At 40.6% G+C, this 21441-nt stretch overlaps 1 protein-coding gene across 4 annotated transcripts in view; it reads left to right on the forward strand.

The window, feature by feature from the left end:
* Window positions 1-21441, forward strand: part of LOC128640941 (microtubule-associated serine/threonine-protein kinase 2) — a 538333-nt gene that overhangs the window by 11369 nt on the left and 505523 nt on the right. For all 4 annotated transcript variants that reach the window (XM_053693406.1, XM_053693407.1, XM_053693409.1 and 1 more), the window contains exon 2: window positions 12903-13050. In XM_053693406.1, coding sequence (XP_053549381.1) covers window positions 12903-13050 — 148 coding nt within the window. The remainder of the gene's footprint in view (window positions 1-12902; window positions 13051-21441) is intronic.

The following is a 21441-nucleotide window of genomic DNA, read 5'->3' on the forward strand; positions in this document are numbered from 1 at the left end:
ACTGTCTGAGCATCATGGGCTAGTCTGAAGAGTTTGTAAGACACAAGCACACAGAGGACAGGAAACTGTTAACCTAACGGAGACATTTCTTGATGAAATCACATTTAGTGAGGATGCTGAGTGAGCCCGGCCCTGGAAAGCGCTCATCCTCTGAGGCTAGAGGTTATGACACCAGCACGCAAGTGGATAATGTATCTTCTGAGAAAATGCTCTTGGGTGTGCTTAAACCAGCACTAAACACAAGGATTATGTAGAGTGTGGGAACTGTAATTTACTAATGCTGCCGTATCAAACAGAACAGTTTGTTTATTCTCTGGCAAAACCTTCTAAAGACAACTATGGAAATATTAGATATCCAACAGCCCACTCTGTGTTAGAGGTCTGGCACGTCCTACAAAAGCAGCGCTTAGGTCATGCATTACGCTCGCTCTCCCCGGGAATTGTGCACAATTCTGTTATTCACAGATTAACCATAAATTACAAACCTGTGCGCTTCTCATACGGATTCCTGCGCCGTTACAATAATGGTTTCTGATATTCACAGCTATTGCGTCAGATCAGTTATAACTTACAAAGGAAATATTTGGCTAAACTACAAGCTACAGTGATATAACCTTTCCTGCATTCAGTGTTTGGCAGCCTCTCTTAATACTGTAGGAAACAATATTATTAAGGGTGGAAACATATTGAAAGCATTAGGCCTTGAGTGGAAGTCTGCATGGTTTAGCAGGAGGGTTGGGCACACTGAAATCGCTTGGTTAGTCTCAAACAAAAGGGCTAATTGCACAGAAAATATATATATATAGCTTTAATTATGTCAAGAAGTTGCACAACTTGTTCACTGTAGTTACAAATATAGATGCAAAGCTAAATAAGAAACTTCTTCCCTATTAAAGGGATATGAAACCCAAAGATTTTCTTTCATAGTTCAGACCCCAGTGGCAGAACTTTTATTCACTTTCTGCAATTAGATTTTTTTAGTGAAAATTTTTCTGCAGGTAATTTTTAAATAAAATAAAATTTTAAATTAGACAGTTACACTAAGGCATCAGTTCAATTGCAATGTGTTGGTTAACTGAAGAATAAAGACATTTTTATTTTTTATAATATAATTGCATTGGAAATTAGCTGCATACAAAAAAAAGAGACATTTTAAATTAAGATTATTTTGAATAAATCAGTTTCCTTTTCTCTTGGTCTAACATAAGAAAAGTAGTAATAAAAAAGATGCAATGCTCATACTATTGTCTTACATTCAGAATAAACAGCTTTGCAGACTGGGAAAGGATAGGGGGCGAGTTTGAAAAAAATATCTGAGAGCCAGTCAACAAGCAATGTGCTGTTGCTTTGGAGTGCTACTGCATATTTGACTGCTCACTTCAAACGGCACTTTGCTCTGGATGCACTGTGCTATAGAAAACTAATACAGTGCAGCCAGAGCACAGCTCTGTTTGAAGAGAACTGTCTAAAGTGGAGCAGCACTACTAAGTTCAAGCGCTAACAGTTCCTGCATGTGTCCTGTTCTTTCTGCAGACATGCTGCATATTCTGCGATGACATCTCAGATCACGGTATGTTCTGCTTTGGGGGTTCAGACAGATCAGCGATTTTTTTTAGACCACTTTTTTTATTTACTTCTATTATCAATCTTTCTTCTTTTCATATGTTTTGTTGAAAAGCAGGGACATCTGCTTAGGAGCCGGCCCACTTCTGGAGCACTAAATGGCAGCATTTTTGCAATAATTTTAATAATTTTTTTTTAATTATTTGCAAGAGCACTAACCATGTAATGCTCTAGATGCCTAGCTAGGTATTTCTTCAATACCGAATATCATGGGGAAAAAGAGCTAATGTCATAATAGAAGTAAAATGATATTCCCTGTCTGAATCACAAAATAATTTGTTTAGGTTTCATATCCCTTTTAAACAGACAATAAGTTTAAAATTAAACGTTCATGATTCAAATAGAGCAGCAGTTTTAAGAGGACTTTTCAATGTGTCCATTATCAGATTGCACTGGGTTCCTACTGAGCATGTGCAGAAATTTTAGTGTATATGTGTAAGAGTCTGTGATTGGCTGATGGCTGTCACATGGCACAGGGGACCAGCAAATTTTAAGTAATTTTAAATCAAATGCTTGTTTAAAATTCAGTATGTGCTTTTGATTATGCAATTCTGCTTTATTTAAAGGGACAGTCAACACAAAAATTGTTAGTGTTTAAAAAGATAGATGACACCTTTACTACCATTCCCCAGCTTTGCACAACCAACATGGTTATATTAATATACTTTATAACATTTAAACCTCTAAAATTCTGCCTGTTCTAAGCAACTAAACAGCCTCTAATCTCATGGTTTTTTTATTAGCTTTTCACAACAAGATACTGCTAGTTCATGTGTGTCATATAGATAACATTGTTCTCACACCTGTGGGTTGTACACAACACAGCACTGATTGGCTTATATGCAAGTCAATAGATAATAAATAAAAATAGGTAATCACAGAGGTAAAAAAGTATATTAATATAACCGTGTTTTCTGTGCAAAAATTGGGGAATAAGTAATAAAGGGATTATCTATCTTTTTAAACAATAACATTTTTTGAGTTGACTGTCCCTTTAATGGCCCTTTGAAGAAAACCCCCCAAACCTACAGTATCTAAGCTACATGAACGCTAATATATGTGACCTTATTAGAAAGTACAGGTTCTCAACGGTTGTTATACTGTGACAAGTTAAAGGGACATTAAACAGTGCTCCTTTGGTAAAAACAAATATGTTAAAGCAAAGTAAATATAAAAAGAAAAATGTGTAAATATCAGCAGTTAACTTGTTTTCTTGCAAAATTAGCACTTAGGAATTCTCAGTGTAGCCCCCAGTGTTTTAAGAACAGAAAATGTTTACTCTGTCAGTGCTGGGCATCTGGGCAAATCTAACTAACTCCCTGTTATCTAGTCTAGTCACTAACCTAAAAGTTTTATTACATCATGCTAAGATAAAATTTCCTGCAACAACATCTTCCTCCTTGTAGGGCTGTGACTGGAAGCACAAATGTAGTGTAAAAAAAATAAAAGGTAAAACCCATTTTAAATAGACGAATAAAACATATTGCAATTCATTATAAGCAACTGCTTAGTGCTTTTTTATTACAACAACGAAACAGACTGTTTAACATCCCTATAATAATAAAAATATAGAGCATATTTTACTAGACCCTAATTAGTTTATAATAGAATCTCAAAGTGTTTCCTTTTCCTATAATATTCACTATCAGGTAATACTCCTCAAATTGTAAACACTTCTGCCAAACTAGATTTTTATTGCAAACGTATATAAAATTAAATGAACTTGTTACTTGTATTTTGTAAATAAAAGCTCAACAGATAAATGTGTTGAAAATATTTTTACTCACAGAAAGATTTGAGCTAAAAAACAAACATATGTGCATAGTTGTGTACAGCTGGGTCCTGGGACACTAATTCTCTAATATTTTGGTTTATTTTGCAATTGAAAGGGACAATTTAGTCCAAATTAAACTTTTAGGATTCAGATAGGGCATGCTTTCCAATTTACTTTTATCATCAAAATTGCTTTGTTCTCTTGGTGGTATTTGTGAAAGATAAACCAGGTAAGGTTCATATACTAATTTCTAACACTCTGAAGGCCCTCTCTTATCTAAGTGCATTTTGACAGTTTTTCACAGCTAGGCAGCGCTGGTTCATGTGTATCATGTAGATAACATTGTGCTTACTCCCATGAAGTTACTTATGAGAGGGCACTAATTGTCTAAAATGCAAGTCTGTCAAAGAACTCAAATAACGGGCAGTGGCTTAGATACAAGGTAATTACAGAGGTAAAAAGTATATTAATAAAACCGTGTTGGTTATGCAAAACTGGGGAATGGGTAATAAAGAGATTATATTTTTAAATGATACAAATTCTAGAGTAGACTATCTCTAACATCTGCTCGAAAAAAAAGTAGACTTAAGATGCAATAGAAAACATTTTTGAGTATAGTGTCCCTTTTAAGGAGCCATATATACATTTTTTTTTTTGAGTAGGAGAAACAATTTCTATAATGAATCAAAATGTAGCAGTGAGAAGTAAAATTTTAGGAGTAGCTGTTTCTAGCGCCTGGGAATGTCAGGCTCTGGTTTAGGATCTTTGTGCAAATTTAATACATACAAATTAGTACAAACGTCACTCTCCTAATATGTATTCCTGCTGTATGAGTCTCCTCGGTCTGGACTTACTGAAATGAGTGTCTCTCTCTCTCTTTAATCATTTGGGTCATATCAATCTGTGGTGTACCACTATCAAACCAAGTAGAGAATAAGATCTAAGTCTTACCAATCTGTGTTATATACTATTAGTGAGAGATTTTCCAAACGTGAGTAGACCAAGTTTCACTGCAACAATATCACCATTGCACTAGTGTAAAGTTAAAAACTCAAATATTTATTGACAAACAAGTGTAGGTAATGAGGACACAGCCTACGTCATTAGATGACGTAGCCTGTGTCCTCATTACCTACACTCCTTGGTTTGTGTCCTCTGCAAATTGTGATCTTTGAGTTTTTAACTTTACACTAGTGCAATGGTGATATTGTTGCCCTGAAACTTGGTCTACTCACATGTTTGCAAAATCTCTCCTTGTTCAAGTTATACACGCTGTGGGTGGCGTGTTATTTCCAGCTGGCGAAACACCAAGCTGTTTCTATCCATAGTGAGTGGGCCTCACAGCGATTTCAGTTATAGGAGCTCTTACCTCTTGAATTTATTATATACTATCAAACCAAGTAGAGAATGACATCACGTCATTCCAATCTCAGTGTTATACACTATCAAACCAAGTAGAGAATGACATCACGTCATACCAATCTGTGTTATACTTTTAAACCAAGTAGAGAATAAGATCACGTCATACCAATCTGTGTTATACAGGTGGCCCTCGTTTTACAACGGTTTCAATTTACACCGTTTCAGATAACAACCTTTTTTTCCCATCATGTGACTGCTATTGAAAAGCATTGAGAAGCAGTGCATTTATTTAAGATAGCCAGTAGGTGGGGATGTACCGCTTAGTGATGCAGCAAAGCCAAGGCAAGCTGAAATTAATCAGTTTAACCAGACCTGAGCTATCGAGCAGATTTCAAAGGAACAAGATCTTTCTGTCTATAACTCAGTCCAGATTGGAATGCATAGAAAGAACTGTTTGCAGAAAAATGCAAGTGAACTCTGTGTTGTGTGATTATTTTATTAGGTTTATAATGCTGTTTAGCAAATTATTTTGTTGATTTAACTTAGTTTAATTATATATTCTGTGTTGTGCGATTATTTTATTAGGTTTATAATGCTGTCTAGCATTTAAAGTCTTCATTTCAAAGCTTTAAAAATAATGTATTAGGTGTTACTTATGACAATTTTGAAAGGGGCCTGGAACCTATCTCCCTCACTTCCCATTGACTTACATTCTACACTGGGTTTCAATTTACAACGGTTTCGATTTACAACCATTCCTTCTGGAACCTAACCCCGGCGTAAACTGAGGGCTACCTGTACTTTTAAACCAAGTAGAGAATAAGATCAAGTCATAACAATCATGTGTTACACACTATCAAACCAAGTAGAGAATAAGATAGTCATACCAATCTGTGTTATATACTATCAAACCAAGTAGAGAAGGACATCACATCATACCAATCTGTGTTATATACTATTAATTTAAATATAAATTTAAGTATAGCTTTTCAGCACAACAGGCTTAGGTGCTGCACGTCACCCAGGGACCACTGCCCAGGTCCCCAGTTCACAGATCAAAGGAAAAGCAGGCAGGTGACAGCAGATAAAATATTCATTTATTAAGGAGGTAAAAAAGGCAACGTTTCGGGATTAGTCTCCCTTATTCATGCCATACCTGATACAAACTAACAAGTGACTTATATACATGTATACCACTAGGTGGCGCTCAAGTGTATTTAACTCTTTCTTATCCAACACTTTAACTTACTCATAACTAAACTTACATTTATACATTTCCTATTCTGTATACATAGCAGTGTATCCATGATTAGTAAAATTACTAATTTCTTATCAAACCTTCACAACAATTATAATTTACATCTTATCAATAATAATCATAGAAATACTGTGAGGTCCCAGTCTCTATTTAAACCTTTAGGCTCCAGACTCCCTAATTCATATATCCAGTATGCTTCTTTTTGTTTTAATAGAATTTCTCTATCCCCTCCTCTACGTGGAATATCAACTTTGTCAATTATTTGTAATTTCAATTGAATTATGGAGTGGTTTGCTTTTAAACCAGGTAGAGAATGAAATCACGTGATACCAATCTGTGTTCTATACTATTAAACCAAGCAGAGAAGGACATCACGTTATACCAATCTGTGTTCTATACTATTAAACCAAGTAGAGAAGGACATCACGTTATACCAATCTGTGTTCTATACTATTAAACCAAGCAGAGAAGGACATCACGTTATACCAATCTGTGTTCTATACTATTAAACCAAGTAGAGAAGGACATCACGTTATACCAATCTGTGTTCTATACTATTAAACCAAGTAGAGAAGGACATCACGTTATACCAATCTGTGTTCTATACTATTAAACCAAGTAGAGAAGGACATCACGTTATACCAATCTGTGTTCTATACTATTAAACCAAGTAGAGAAGGACATCACGTCATAGAGAATGAAGTGAATAGAAAACTGATCAGAAAATGTTAGTTCTGGTCTTTCCCAAGGATAAAGTTCTAAAGCGTCCTGTACTCTCCAGTTATTGAGCAGTGGCTGCATGAGCTTCCTTAGGGTATTTGTGGACCTTTTGTACAACAACCCAGGAGTTTCTGTAGTCACCAGCTAAAAGTGTTCCTATATAGGCATAAAAACACTTTTCGGGTTTGCTATAACATGGGATCCTGGGGATAACCTCACGCTTGAAAGGGATAGTAAACGCCAACATTTTTTATTTTTTAATAGATAATCCCTTTATTTACCATTCCATAATTCTGCATAACCAACACTGGTATATTAATACACCTTTTTACCCCTCTAATTACCTTGTATCTAAGCTTCTGCTGACTGCCTCATCTCAGATCTTTTGACAGATTTGTATCTCAGGCAATTAGTGCTGACTCTTAAATAACCCCACTTGCATGAGCACAATGTTATTTATATGAAACACATGAACTTACGCCCTCTAGCTGTGAAACTGTCAAATGCATTCAGATAAGAGGCGGCCTTCAAGGGTTTAGAAATTAGCATATGAGCCTCCTAGGTTTAGCTTTCAACTAAGAATACCAAGAGAACAACGCAAATTTGATGATAAAAGTTAAAAAGAAAGTTATTTAAAATGACGTGCCCTATCTGAATCATGAAAGTTTAATTTTGACTTTACTATACTTTGAAGAGTGCAATTTGCCGACCATACATTTTTTACCAGGTACATAGTCCTAGGATTTTGGTTAAGTTATACACTCCCATACCGAATAAAAGTGACTAATAACTAGTACATTACTGGAAACTACACCCACAGAGGGCTCTACCTATAGGGTACACTTTATTTTCTCACTGAAGCTGGCAATTGGGCATCAGATGTTCTCCCCATATACTGTGTAACATTTACAGTTTGCTGGCATTTTTATAATACTTTGTTCCTTTTGTGCCTTGAAATAATTTTTCTGGCATTATATCTCCCTGAGGAAAGCACTGTATCAACCACACGTTACCAGGTCACTTACTTGATCAGTTAGTGGACCTGAGGCTGTATATGGCTATCGGAGCCTCCTCGTTTAGCCTCAGACTGTCCTCTAGTGAAAGAACATAGTGCCCTTTTACCTTAAAGGGACACTCGGGTCAAATTTAAATTTTCATGATTCAGATACAGCATGTAATTTTAAACAACTTTCCAATTTACTTCCATTAAAAAAAATGTGCACAGTGTTTTATATTTACACTTTTTGAGTCACCAGCTCCTACTGCGCATGTGCAAGAATTCAGACTATACGTATATGCATTTGTGATTGGCTGATTGCTATCACATGGTACAGGGGGAGTGGAAATAGACATAACTTTGAAATTTGTTAGAAAAAAATCTACTTGTTTGAAATTCAGAGTAAATGCTATTGCATTGTTATCTTGCATTTGTTGAATATGCAAATCTACTGTGTTTACTGGTCCTTTAAGAGTGCAGGTTTCCTGTTTACATCATACTGTGCTAAATCTGCATGGTCATGTTTTCCATTTATTATGTTCTTTGTGATGACTATATCTAATATCTTTGTTCTTGTGCAGATAGCACGTTATATATCATAAGAGCCACAAGAAGCTCATATGCAAAATAAAGAAAAAAAGTTATCGTAATACCAATTAGGTGTATTTACCAAATTATATAAATCAGAACCACTCAGGCTAAAGTATATGTATGTTCTGTGCGCTTTTACTGGTTGTGCTCTAACTATACCTCACACCATCTTTATGACAAGCCAGTCACAACACAAAAAGTGTAATCCAGTAGCTTGCACTAACCCAACTGTGCCTCGCAGTATTTATGCACTGAGTTAGCTGGAATGACTTGTCTGTCTGATTTGGGTAAAGGTAGCTGTGTTGTTGGTTGACCTTGATTGACTGCAGGCTGCTTTCTTTGTGTGCAGATAAGAAGCTTTGCTCAAAGCAGTGAAAACAATTAGTTAAATCTATAATCCCTTATTTGAATTGCTGTGTCTGTTTGACTTTGCTCCTAAAGGTTTTACTTCCTTCTTGTCCCAGGAGATAACTCCCTGCAGACAAGCATGGGCGAGGGATATCAGCATATACAGTTGTGATGCACGGGCACAAATACCCGGGCAGCTTATGCTTGTGTTACTGAACCAGGGTACAAGACGATGGTGTATTTAGCCTGACTCGCAGCTCAGTCATCCTCTTTGTGTTAGAAAATAAAGGAGAGGAGAGCTGACCAATGTGGTGCCTAAAATACATAAAAAATAGTCATCATTTTGTTAACGGATACATTCACACATTGTCCTCTTGTATGCAAGTAATTATTGCTTGATGACCTGGTGGGTGAGCTGAGAAAAAGCAGGAAGTAAAATAGATGGTCTGTATGTCTCTGCATGTTGCATGTCTAGTATCAGTGTTGACAGTTGCCCTACTGTATTTTTGTTCACTGGGAGTACATCAAATATACAGGGTAGTCAAAGGTTTACACAACTAGCACTGCTCCTATGTTGTATTCTAGAAGGACAAATAGCTACCCCATAATGTTTCATATAATTATTTAAAGAAATCCTAAATGCTTAGCGTTTGATGGTCATCTACTATGGGACGCAGCTGTTAACCAAGAGATAAACACTCACATTTTCTTACTGGGACAGTCTTCACTCCTGGTCCAGAAAAGCTCTACCTTCCTATAGAAAATTGTAGAACTGTACCTCAGCTACTTGTTCATGCTTTATTTCTGTGGGGCAATATCTTGATCTTCTGTTTTATGGCCCCTGTAGATGATTTGCCACTTTAAAGCACTGGTTTTCCAACCTTTCCTCAGGCCTCCATAACAGGCCTGATTTTCATGATTACCTAGGACGAGAGCATGTAAAATAACCATGTTCTAGTTCAGATATCCTCAGAATCTGTCCTTTAAGGGAGGCCTGAAGCCAGGTTTTAAAATCCGTGCTGTAGAGAAATCCCTCAGCCTATTTACCCACTGATAATGTGGTTGATCTGCAGTGTCTGTCTACGTCTTACTGTTGGTCAGTGTTGTTCTGCTTAGACTTGTGTGTGTGTGTGTGCGCGCATGGTCATAGCTAGAGACACTGGTGTAGTGGCTGTGTACTCTCCAGAGAACTTCCATGTGATGTCCTATATTGGTACTAGGAAATAGAAGGGGTAAGATGTAAATCATACTGCACAGTGTGGGCTATGTGAGACTGCACTCTTACTGTGATTCACCTGTGTTGTCTTGTAGTCCTCATGTGTACAGCAGGCACGTTGATCAGTACACAGGGCCCCTAGACATGACGATATAACCTTCTAGATATAGGCCTAGTTTCCATTGAGGTGTTAAAGTTTGGAAACTGGTGGTAAAATAAAACTTCTCCAAAGACTTTTATGGATGGAGATAAATGTTACCACCTCAATGGAATCTACGCCATAGTGTTATGTTTGTACAGTTTTCATGCTATCCATTAAGGTCATAAGTCATTACATGAAACAATTTGAGCTTAGCATCAGGGGTATTGGACTAGACATAGGTCTCTTAATTTCTCTTGATAGAAGACTTCATGTTTATCTCTGGTTTGGAACTAACTCTATTCAATCAGTCTTGGCTACAGTGTCTTAAAATTCTGCAGTCCAAGAATGTGAGAGTCTGTCTTTAGTAGAGCAGAGAACACAGATTTTTATCAGCCTGACAAGGGTGATTGTACACAGATATATGTAGCTTAACCCAAAAAATGTGGTAATGTGGAAGTCAGATTCTAGCAGCTATGGCTGCCTATCTCCAGTAATGTGTCAGGTCCTGTACTAGACACTTGCTTGACTAATATCTAGGGGTTATTGAGCTGTAAAAAAGGACTGATAGCACGCCACTTATCCCCTCAGCTCACTGCACACCTGCAGATACAGAGCACATGTCTCCTCTGCTCACTGCACGCATGCACATCCCCCAGCTCACTGTATGCATGCACATACACAGAGAGCACGTCCCCTCTGCTCACTGTATACATGCACATGTCCCCTCTGCTCACTGCACGCATGCATGCACATACACAGAGCGCACGTCCCCTCTGCTCACTGTATACATACACAGAGCGCATCTCCCCCCAGCTCACTGTATACATGCACGTCCCCTCTGCTCACTGTATGCATGCACATACACAGAGCGCATGTCCCCTCTGCTCACTGTATACATGCACATACACAGAGCACATCTCCCCCCAGCTCACTGTATGCATGCACATACACAGAGCGCATGTCCCCTCTGCTCACTGTATACATGCACGTCCCCTCTGCTCACTGTATGCATGCACATACACAGAGCGCACGTCCCCTCTGCTCACTGTATACATGCACATACACAGATCGCACGTCCCCTCTGCTCACTGTATACATGCACATACACAGAGCGCACGTCCCCTCTGCTCACTGTATACATGCACATACACAGAGCGCACGTCCCCTCTGCTCACTGTATACATGCACATACACAGAGAGCACGTCCCCTCTGCTCACTGTATGCACGCATGCACATACACAGAGCGCATCTCCCCCAGCTCACTGTATACATACACAGAGCGCACGTCCCCTCTGCTCACTGTATACATGCACATACACAGAGCGCATCTCCCCCCAGCTCACTGTATGCATGCACATACACAGAGCTCACGTCCCCTCTGCTCACTGTATACATGCACATACACAGAGCGCACGTCCTCCTCTGCTCACTGTATACATGCACATACACAGCGCGCACGTCCCCTCTGCTCACTGTATACATGCACATACACAGCGCGCACGTCCTCTCTGCTCATTGTATACATGCATATACACAGAGCGCACGTCCCCTCTGCTCATTGTATACATGCATATACACAGAGCGCACGTCCCCTCTGCTCACTGTATACATACACAGAGCGCATCTCCCCCCAGCTCACTGTATACATGCACATACACAGATCGCACGTCCCCTCTGCTCACTGTATACATGCACATACACAGAGCGCACGTCCCCTCTGCTCACTGTATGCATGCATGCACATACACAGAGCGCACGTCCCCTCTGCTCACTGTATGCACGCATGCACATACACAGAGCGCATCTCCCCCAGCTCACTGTATACATGCACATACACAGAGCGCATCTCCCCCAGCTCACTGTATACATGCACATACACAGAGCGCATCTCCCCCAGCTCACTGTATACATGCACATACACAGAGCGCACGTCCCCTCTGCTCACTGTATACATGCACATACACAGAGCGCATCTCCCCTCTGCTCACTGTATACATGCGCGCGCGCGCGCACACACACAGAGTGCATGTCCCCTCTGCTCACTGCACGCATGCACACACAGAGCGCATGTCCCCTCTGCTCACTGCACGCATGCGCGCGCACACACACACACACACGGATAGCGCATGTCCCCTCTGTTTACTGCACACATGCACAGTCTCAGCCAAGCTCTTTTTTTGAATCCTTATTGTAGTTGGTTTCTTCTTCCTCCTCTTCTTTTTTTTTTTTTTTTTTTTAATAATGTAGAAAAGATGGCTCCTGTTAATGTGTCCTGCCCAAAAAAAGAAAACGTATTTACAGCTAATTATTTGCTCTGTATCTTCACATAGACTGTTAGGTGTTTTTCCTTGTTGATATCTTAAGGAATTACATATACCTTTTGCGTTTCCGCCTCACGTTATTTTAAGCACTAACCCTCATGGCTAATGCCGTAAGTTGCACAGGGAACACATGACATGGAGGTGTGGTGCAAGACAACTGGGGAGAGGGTCATAAATACATTACATAGGTACGTGAGAGATGGAGGCAATATGAGTATTTATGTGCATATTTGTTACTGGTGTTTTCATTCACTTGTGTGTACATTTTACTGTAGCTAAAATTTCACTCCTAAGATACACAAACAAACTAATTTCATGTCTTGTGTTAATTGCTACATTTTGCATCTGAACAAAGTGAGACAAGTTGTAATGTAAATGTCTGAGACAAGCTTTTCGGGGGCATAGCAGCGTTTTGCAAGGCATAATGGTAACATTGGATTATTAACAAGGGTAAAGTTATGGACGTGTATCAATATAATAGCTTCTACTTGTATCTCATTTTATTTTGCTGACGTTTCGTTACTTATTTTGTTTATTTCTTTCTCATAGGACACGTTAACACATTCTGCTCCACTGCCCTTCAGAAAGCTGAGCAATCCCGATTTGTTTTCGTCTGCAGGGAAGGTAAAACTGCATCGACAGCTGAGCCAAGACGACTGCAAACTGCGCAGGGGGAGTTTAGCCAGCTCGCTCGCAGGTAAGGAATCTAAATGGGAAAATTCTGACGGTTCTTTACTGTAAGAAGAATGGTAGCAGAATATAAGTAATTAAAGGGACATGAAGCCCAAGATTCAGATAGAGAATATAAATTGAAACAACTTTCCAATTTACTTATGTTCTGTAATTTGCTTCATTCTCTTGGTATCCTCTGTATAGAAGCATACCTAGGTAGGCTCAGGAGCAGCAATGGACCACTGGGAGCTAACTGCTGATTGGTGGCTGCACATATATACCTCTTGTCATTGGCTCACCTGATGTGCTCAGCTAGCTCCCAGTAGTGCATTGCTGCTTCATCAACAAAGGATACAAAGAGAAGCAAATTAGATAATAGAAGTAAATTGAAAAGTTTTTTTTTACAGTTGTATGCTTTGTCTGTCTGATTTCATGTCATTTTAAGTGCAAGATTACAAGTCGTGCGTTATGAGTTTTCTGCCCGCGATGCGGTCTTTTAGCAGTCAATTTCCATTGCGCAGCTATTACAAGTTTTGAAAATACGCAACAATCCTTTCCGTGCTCGAGGAGCTGTAGTTAAGTTTTGCACAACATAAGTTTCACAAAACACTTCACAAATACATTACACAGTACAGTTACTCATATTAACACTGTCTAATAAAATGTATTTAGAAAAAATATTGAAAACAAAATTTATAAGGGCTCAAAGATACGAGATCTCAGGAGTTAGAAAGAAAAAAAAACTGACGCAGGGATTTTACCTTGACATAAATACACATACAGAGAAACATGGATTTATATGTATAGAGAGATGTTTAATGTGCATAAGGTTGTTATGTAAAATCTTTTCATTATCTCCCTAGTTAAACGATATCTCAGATGTATTTTCAATGCGATATTCGTGTATAGATCTCAAGATAGCTAGACATATATATGTTCATATACATATCTCGCAATAAATAGATATATCAGTCCAAAAATCATCACATATATTGAGAAATATTTCTCTAGAAATAAATAGAACATATTCCGTTACGAAAATATTTTCGCAATGTGACATATTCACATTTTCATGTACACTTTTCAAGGAGAAACGCCAAGGTCTAGCACCTCGCTCTCACTCTCGCTCTCTCTCAGAAATTAGGAGGTTTGATGATCTTAGCGGTTTGTAACTAAGGTCCATTGCTGTTCTCACACATAACTGAAGAGTATGGGACAACTTCAGTTGGGGGAACGGCCTGCAGATTACCTGCTTTGAGGTATGTTCAGTATTTTTATTTCTAGATAGATGAATGAGTTCTAGAAAATGCTGACAGAGCCTTGTGTATTTGAGGTAAGCCTGATGCAGTGATTTAACAGCGACTGGGATCCTGCTTACAAAACAGGGTAATTCTCATGTTAATATTCATATTACTTAGTGACAAAACGTTTACATGACTTCATAAATAGGACGTTTTTTCTCCGAGGGAGATAAGTCTTTATATGGGGCCTAGTTTCCACATGGCTAGTCAGATACTCCTAGGAGTATTTTCTTAAGGCCCCTCTGGCATCCAGTACATGGTGGGAGGGGCCTATTTTTGCGCTCTAGATGCGCAGTTTTAATTCAGACTGAGACATCCAGCTTCCCTAGAGCAGTCCTCTGGCATCTGAGGACCATTACAAAGGGTTATTTCTTCACAAAATCGTATTTGAGGGCAGGTAGGAGCCTCAGCAGAGCTGTGGCAAGGTGCTCAACTGTCTTTTAACATTTTTTTTAACTTTTTTTTCAATCCGGTTTGGGGCCTAAGGGGGTTAATCATCCATTTGCAAGTGGGTGCAATGTTGCTTTAGTCCCTTACACACACTGTAAAAATTTCAAAGACTTCACTATATTTTTACACTGTTTTGCAGTTTAAGTGCTAGTTTTTTTCTCTTAAAGGCACAGTAACGTTTTTGCTTAATTGCTGTTTCACCTTTATTAAAGTGTTTTCCAAGCTTGCTTGTCTCATTACTAGTCTGTTAAACATATCTGACATAGAGGAAACTCCTTGTTCAATATGTTTGGAAGCCATGGTGGAACCCCCTCTTAGAATGTGTACCAAATGTACTGAAATTTCTATAAACTATAAAGACCATATTGTGGCGCTTAAAGATTTATCTCCAGGGGATTCTCTGACTGAAAACAGGGAGATTATGCCATCTAGCTCTCCCCATATGTCAGAACCTATAACTCCCCGCTCAAGTGACGCCAAGTACATCTAGCGCGTCTAATTCTTTTACCCTACAGGACATGGCGGCAGTTATGAATGCTACCCTCTCAGAGGTATTCTCCAAACTGCCAGGGCTACAAGGAAAGCGAGACAGCTCTGGGGCTAGAACTAATACAGAGCTTTCTGATGCTTTAATGCCTGTGTCCGATATACCCTCACAATACTCAGAAGCCGAGGCAGGTGAGCTTCTATCTGTGGGTGACATTTCAGATTCAGGGAAGGCGTTACTTCAGTCTGATTCTGAAATGACAGCGTTTAAGTTTAAGCTTGAACACTTCCGCTTATTGCTTAGGGAGGTTTTAGCGACTCTGGATGACTGTGACCCCATTGTGGTTCCAGAGAAATTGTGTAAAATGGACAAATACTTTGCAGTGCCTGTTTACACTGATGTTTTTCCAGTCCCTAAGAGGTTTTCGGACATTATTACTAAGGAATGGGATAGACCAGGTGTGCCGTTCTCTCCCCCTCCCGCTTTCAAAAAGATGTTTCCCATAGATGCCGCCATACTGGACTCGTGGCAGACGGTTCCTAAGGTGGAGGGAGCAGTCTCTACCCTAGCTAAGCGTACAACTATCCCCGTCGAGGACAGTTGTGCTTTCCTAGATCCTATGGATAAAAAATTGGAGGGTCTCCTTAAGAAAAATTTTTATGCATCAAGGTTTTATTCTCCAGCCTCTTGCATGCATTGCCCCAGTTACTGCTGCAGCGGCTTTTTGGTTTGAGTCTCTTGAGGAGGCTCTACAGGTGGAGACCCCGTTAGACGATATTCTAGACCGGATTAAAGCTCTTAAGTTGGCCAACTCCTTTATTTTCTGACGCCATTTTTCATTTAGCCAAGCTAACGGCTAAGAATTTTGGCGCGTAGGGCGCTATGGCTTAAGTCCTGGTCAGCAGACGTTACTTCAAAGTCTAAGCTTCTTAACATCCCCTTCAAGGGACAGACCCTATTCGGGCCTGGTCTGAAGGAGATCATTTCTGATATTACTGGAGGAAAAGGTCAAGCCCTTCCTCAGGATAGGTCCAATAAGTTAAGGACCAAACAAAATAATTTTCGTTCCTTTCGAAACTTCAAGAGTGGCGCAGCTTCAGTTTCCTCTAATGCAAAACAAGAGGGAAATTTCGCCCAGTCCAAACCAGTCTGGAGACCTAACCAGGCTTGGAACAAGGGGAAGCAGGCCAAGAAACCTGCGGCTGCCTCTAAGACAGCATGAAGGAGTAGCCGCCGATCCGGGACCGGATCTAGTAGGTGGCAGACTTTCTCTCTTCGCCCAGGCTTGGGCAAGAGACGTCCAGGATCCCTGGGCATTAGAGATCGTTTCCCAGGGATATCTTCTGGACATCAAAGCTTCATCTCCAAAGGGGAGATTTCATCTCTCATAATTATCTGTAAACCAGATAAAGAGAGAGGCATTCTTACGTTGTGTTCAAGACCTACTGGTTGTGGGAGTGATCCACCCAGTTCCAAGGGAGGAACAGGGGCAGGGCTTCTATTCAAATCTGTTTATAGTTCCCAAAAAAGAGGGAACTTTCAGACCAATCTTGGATCTCAAGATCCTAAACAAATTTCTCAGGGTCCCATCCTTCAAGATGGAGACTATCTGAACCATCCTCCCTATGATCCAGGAGGGTCAGTTTATGACTACCGTGGACTTAAAGGATGCTTATCTCCACATTCCGATTCACAGAGATCATCATCAGTTCCCCAGGTTCGCCTTCTTAGACAGGCATTACCAGTTTGTGGCTCTTCCCTTCGGGTTAGCCACGGCACCAATAATCTTTATGAAGGTTCTAGGGTCCTTACTGGCGGTTCTAAGGCCACGGGACATAGTGGTGGCTCCTTACCTAGACGACATTCTGATACAGGCGTCGACTTTTCAAATCGCCAAGTCCCATACGGACATTGTTCTGGCCTTTCTGAGGTCTCACGGGTGGAAGGTGAACGAAGAAAAGAGTTCTCCCCTCTCACAAGAGTTTCCTTCCTAGGAACTCTGATAGATTCAGTAGAAATGAAATTTTTTCTGACAGAGGTCAGGTTATTAAAGCTTCTAACTTCCTGTCGTGCTCTTCATTCCACTTCTCGGCCGTCAGTGGCTCAGTGTATGGAAGTAATCGGCCTAATGGTAGCGGCAATGGACATAGTTCCGTTTGCCCGCCTACATCTCAGACCACTGCAACTTTGCATGCTCAATCAGTGGAATGGGGACTACACAGATTTGTCCTGTCTGCTAAATCTGGATCAAGAGACCAGGGATTCTCTTCTCTGGTGGCTATCTCGGTTCCATCTGTCCAGGGGAATGAGTTTCCGCAGGCCAGAGTGGACTATAGTGACGACAGATGCCAGCCTTCTGGGCTGGGGCGCAGTCTGGAACTCACTGAAGGCTCAGGGTTCGTGGTCTCAGGAGGAAGCCCTCCTTCCGATAAACATTCTGGATATTCAATGCTCTTCAGGCTTGGCCTCAACTAGCTGCGGTCAGGTTCATCAGATTTTAGTCGGACAATATCACGACTGTAGCCTATATCCACCATCAGGGGGGAACAAGAAGCCCCCTGGCAATGTTGGAGGTTTCAAAGATAATTCTATGGGCAGAGGTTCACTCTTGCTATCTCTCAGCTATCCATATCCCAGGAGTAGAGAACTGGGAGGCGGATTTTCTAAGTCTGCAGACTTTTCATCCGGGGAAGTGGGAGCTCCATTCCGGAGGTATTTTCCCAACTGATTCAACTATGGGGCAAACCAGAACTGGATCTGATGGCGTCTCGTCAGAACGCCAAGCTTACTTGTTACGGGTCCAGGTCAAGGGACACCCAGGCAGCGCTGATAGATGCTCTAGCAGTGCCCTGGTCCTTCAGCCTGGCTTATGTGTTCCCACCATTTCCTCTCCTCCCTTGTCTGATTGCCAAGATCAAGCAGGAGAGAGCTTCAGTGATTTTGATAGCACCTGTGTGGCCACGCAGGACTTGGTATGCAGATCTGGTGGACATGTCATCCCTTCCACCATGGACTCTGCCGCTGAGGCAGGACCTTCTACTCCAAGGTCCATTCAAACATCCAAATCTAATTTCTCTGCGGCTGACTGACTCGGAGAAACCACGTTTTGATAAAATCAAGCGTTCAGAGTCGGTCATTGATACCTTAATTCAGGCTCGAAAGCTTGTCACCAGGAAAATCTATCATAAGATATGGTGTAAATATCTTCATTGGTGTGAATCCAAGGGTTACTCATGGAGTAAGGTCAGGATTCCTAGGATATTATCCTTTCTCCAATAAGGATTGGAGAAGGGATTGTCAGCTAGTTCCTTAAAGGGACAGATTTCTGCTCTGTCTATTCTTCTGCACAAGATTCTGGCAGATGTTCCAGACGTTCAGGCTTTTTGTCAGGCTTTAGTCAGAATCAAGCCTGTGTTTAAACCTGTTGCTCCGCCATGGAGTTTAAATTTTAGTTCTTAAAGTTCTTCAAGGGGTTCCGTTTGAACCTCTGCATTCCATACATATCAAGCTTTTATCTTGGAAAGTTCTGTTTTTGGTAGCTATCTCTTCGGTTCGAAGAGTTTTTAGAGTTATCTGCCTTACAGTGTGATTCCCCTTATCTGATATTCCATACCTGGATTTCTTCCTAAGGTGGTATCTAATAAGAATATCAATCAGGAGATTGTTGTTCCGTCACTGTGTCCTAATCCTTTTCAAGGAAGGAACGTCTATTACACAATCTTGACGTGGGTCGTGCTTTAAAGTTTTATTTACAAGCTACTAAGGATTTTCGTCAAACATCTGCATTGTTAGTTGTCTACTCTGGACAGAGGAGAGGCCAAAAGGCTTCGGCATCTTCTCTTTCTTTTTGGCTGAGAAGTATAATCCGCTTAGCTTATGAGACTGCTGGCCAGCAGCCTCCTGAAAGAATTACAGCTCATTCCACTAGAGCGGTAGCTTCCACATGGGCTTTTAAAAATGAGGCCTCTGTTGAACAGATTTGTAAGGCGGCGACTTAGTCTTCGCTTCATACTTTTTCTAAATTCTACAAATTTGATACTTTTGCTTCCTCTGAGGCTATTTTTCGGAGAAAGGTCTTGCAGGCAGTGGTGCCTTCCGTTTAAGTTCCTGCCTTGTCCCTCCCTTCATCCGTGTCCTAAAGCTTCGGTATTGGTATCCCACAAGTAATGGATGAACCCGTGGACTGGATACACCTTATAAGACAAAACAAAATTTATGCTTACCTGATAATTTTCTTTGTCTTGTGGTGTATCCAGTCCACGGCCCGCCCTGTCATTTTAAGGCAGGTGTTTTTTATTTTTAAACTATAGTTACCACTGCACCCTATACTTTCTCCTTTTTCTTGCTCGTCTTCGGTCGAATGACTGGGGGTGGCAGTTAGGGGAGGAGCTATATAGACAGCTCTGCTGTGGGTGTCCTCTTGCAACTTTCTGTTGGGAAGGAGAATATCCCACAAGGTTTCATCCTTACTTGTGGGATATTATCCTTCCCCTACAGGAAGTGGCAAAGAGAGCACCCACAGCAGAGCTGTCTATATAGCTCCCCCCTTAACTCCACCCCACAGTCATTCTCTTTTCCGGCTCTAAGCAGGAAGGGTAAAGTGAAAGAGGTGATAAACTGTTAGTTTTTATTTTCTTCAAGCAAGAGTTTGTTATTTTAAAATGGTACCGGTGTGTACTATTTACTCTCAGGCAGGAGATGGATGAAGATTTCTGCCTGGAGGATGATGATCTTAGCATTTGTAACTAAGGTCCATTACTGTTCCCACAGAGGCTGAGGACTACAGGAAACTTCAGTATGAGGAACATTTTTCATGCTATACAGCAATGAGGTATGCTCAGTCATTTTTTCTGGAGAGACTGTGATATTTCAGAAAGGCTGACAGTATCCCCACGAGGGTAAGGGTAAGCAGTAATCCTAGACTTATAGTGGCATTACTAATCTTGCATAAGGGCTAATTGAAATTATGATTAACACTCAGTTTGAATGATCTTAACAAACGGTTGGGTGTACTGGGAGTGCTGTTAATAAGTTTTTGAGGGACAACTTTATTGAGGGTACATGGCTTTTTTGGGGTTTTAGACCCCACATGGCTAGTTAAAATGCTTTGTGTGTTTTTGGGAGGCCTTAGAAACATCGAGTGAGATGGGCGGGGCCTAATTTCGTGCCTCAGTTGCGCAGTTGTTTTCTCTTGACAAGCAGCAAGCTACAACACCGGAGGGTCCTGGTGAACTTTTTGGGCCAAAACGAAGCTTTAACTCATTTCCAATACCTAAGGGCAGGTAGGCACCACAGCAGAGCTGTTGCAGGGTGCTGACAGGGTTTTTTCCGGTTTTTGGCACTTTGTCAATCCGGTTTCCATATTTAAGGGTTAAATGTTTAATTTGCTTGTAGAGCAATCTTACTAAAGCTTATTGAATCTGCTGTAAAAAAATCGAAAAGTTTGATGCATTTTTAAGCAGTTTTGCAGATCGTGTATGCCTTTTTTTTTTTCTCTTAAATGCACAGTACCGGTTTTTTAAATTGTTGTTTTTTCACTGAATAAAGTGTTTTCCAGGCTTGCTTGTCTCATTACTAGCCTGTTCAACATGTCTGACATTGAGGAAACTCCTTGTTCAATATGTTTAGAAGCCATTGTGGAACCCCCTCTTAGAATGTGTCCCACATGTACTGATATGTCTATAAATTGCAAACAGCATATTTTGACTTATAAGAGTTTGGCGCTAGATGCTTCTCAGACAGAAGGAAATCAGGTTATGCCATCTAGTTCTCCCCAAGTGTCACAACCAGTAACGCCCGCACAAGTGACGCCAAGTACCTCTAGTGCGTCTAATTCTTTCACCTTGCAAGATATGGCCACAGTTATGAATTCTACCCTCACAGAGGTTTTATCTAAACTGCCTGGGTTGCAAGGGAAGCGCAGTAGCTCTGGGTTAAGAACAAATGCTGAGACTTCTGACGCTTTAGTAGCCGTATCCGATGTACCCTCACAATGTTCTGAAGTAGGGGTGAGGGATTTGCTGTCTGAGGGAGAGATTTCTGATTCAGGAAAGATGTTCCCTCAGACAGACTCAGATATGACGGCCTTTAAATTTAAGCTAGAACACCTCCTCAGATTGTTGCTCAGGGAGGTTTTAGCGACTCTGGATGATTGTGACCCTATTGTAGTTCCAGAGAA

This window comes from Bombina bombina, chromosome 10 (assembly GCF_027579735.1).
Source record: "Bombina bombina isolate aBomBom1 chromosome 10, aBomBom1.pri, whole genome shotgun sequence".
Lineage (NCBI taxonomy): Eukaryota > Metazoa > Chordata > Amphibia > Anura > Bombinatoridae > Bombina > Bombina bombina.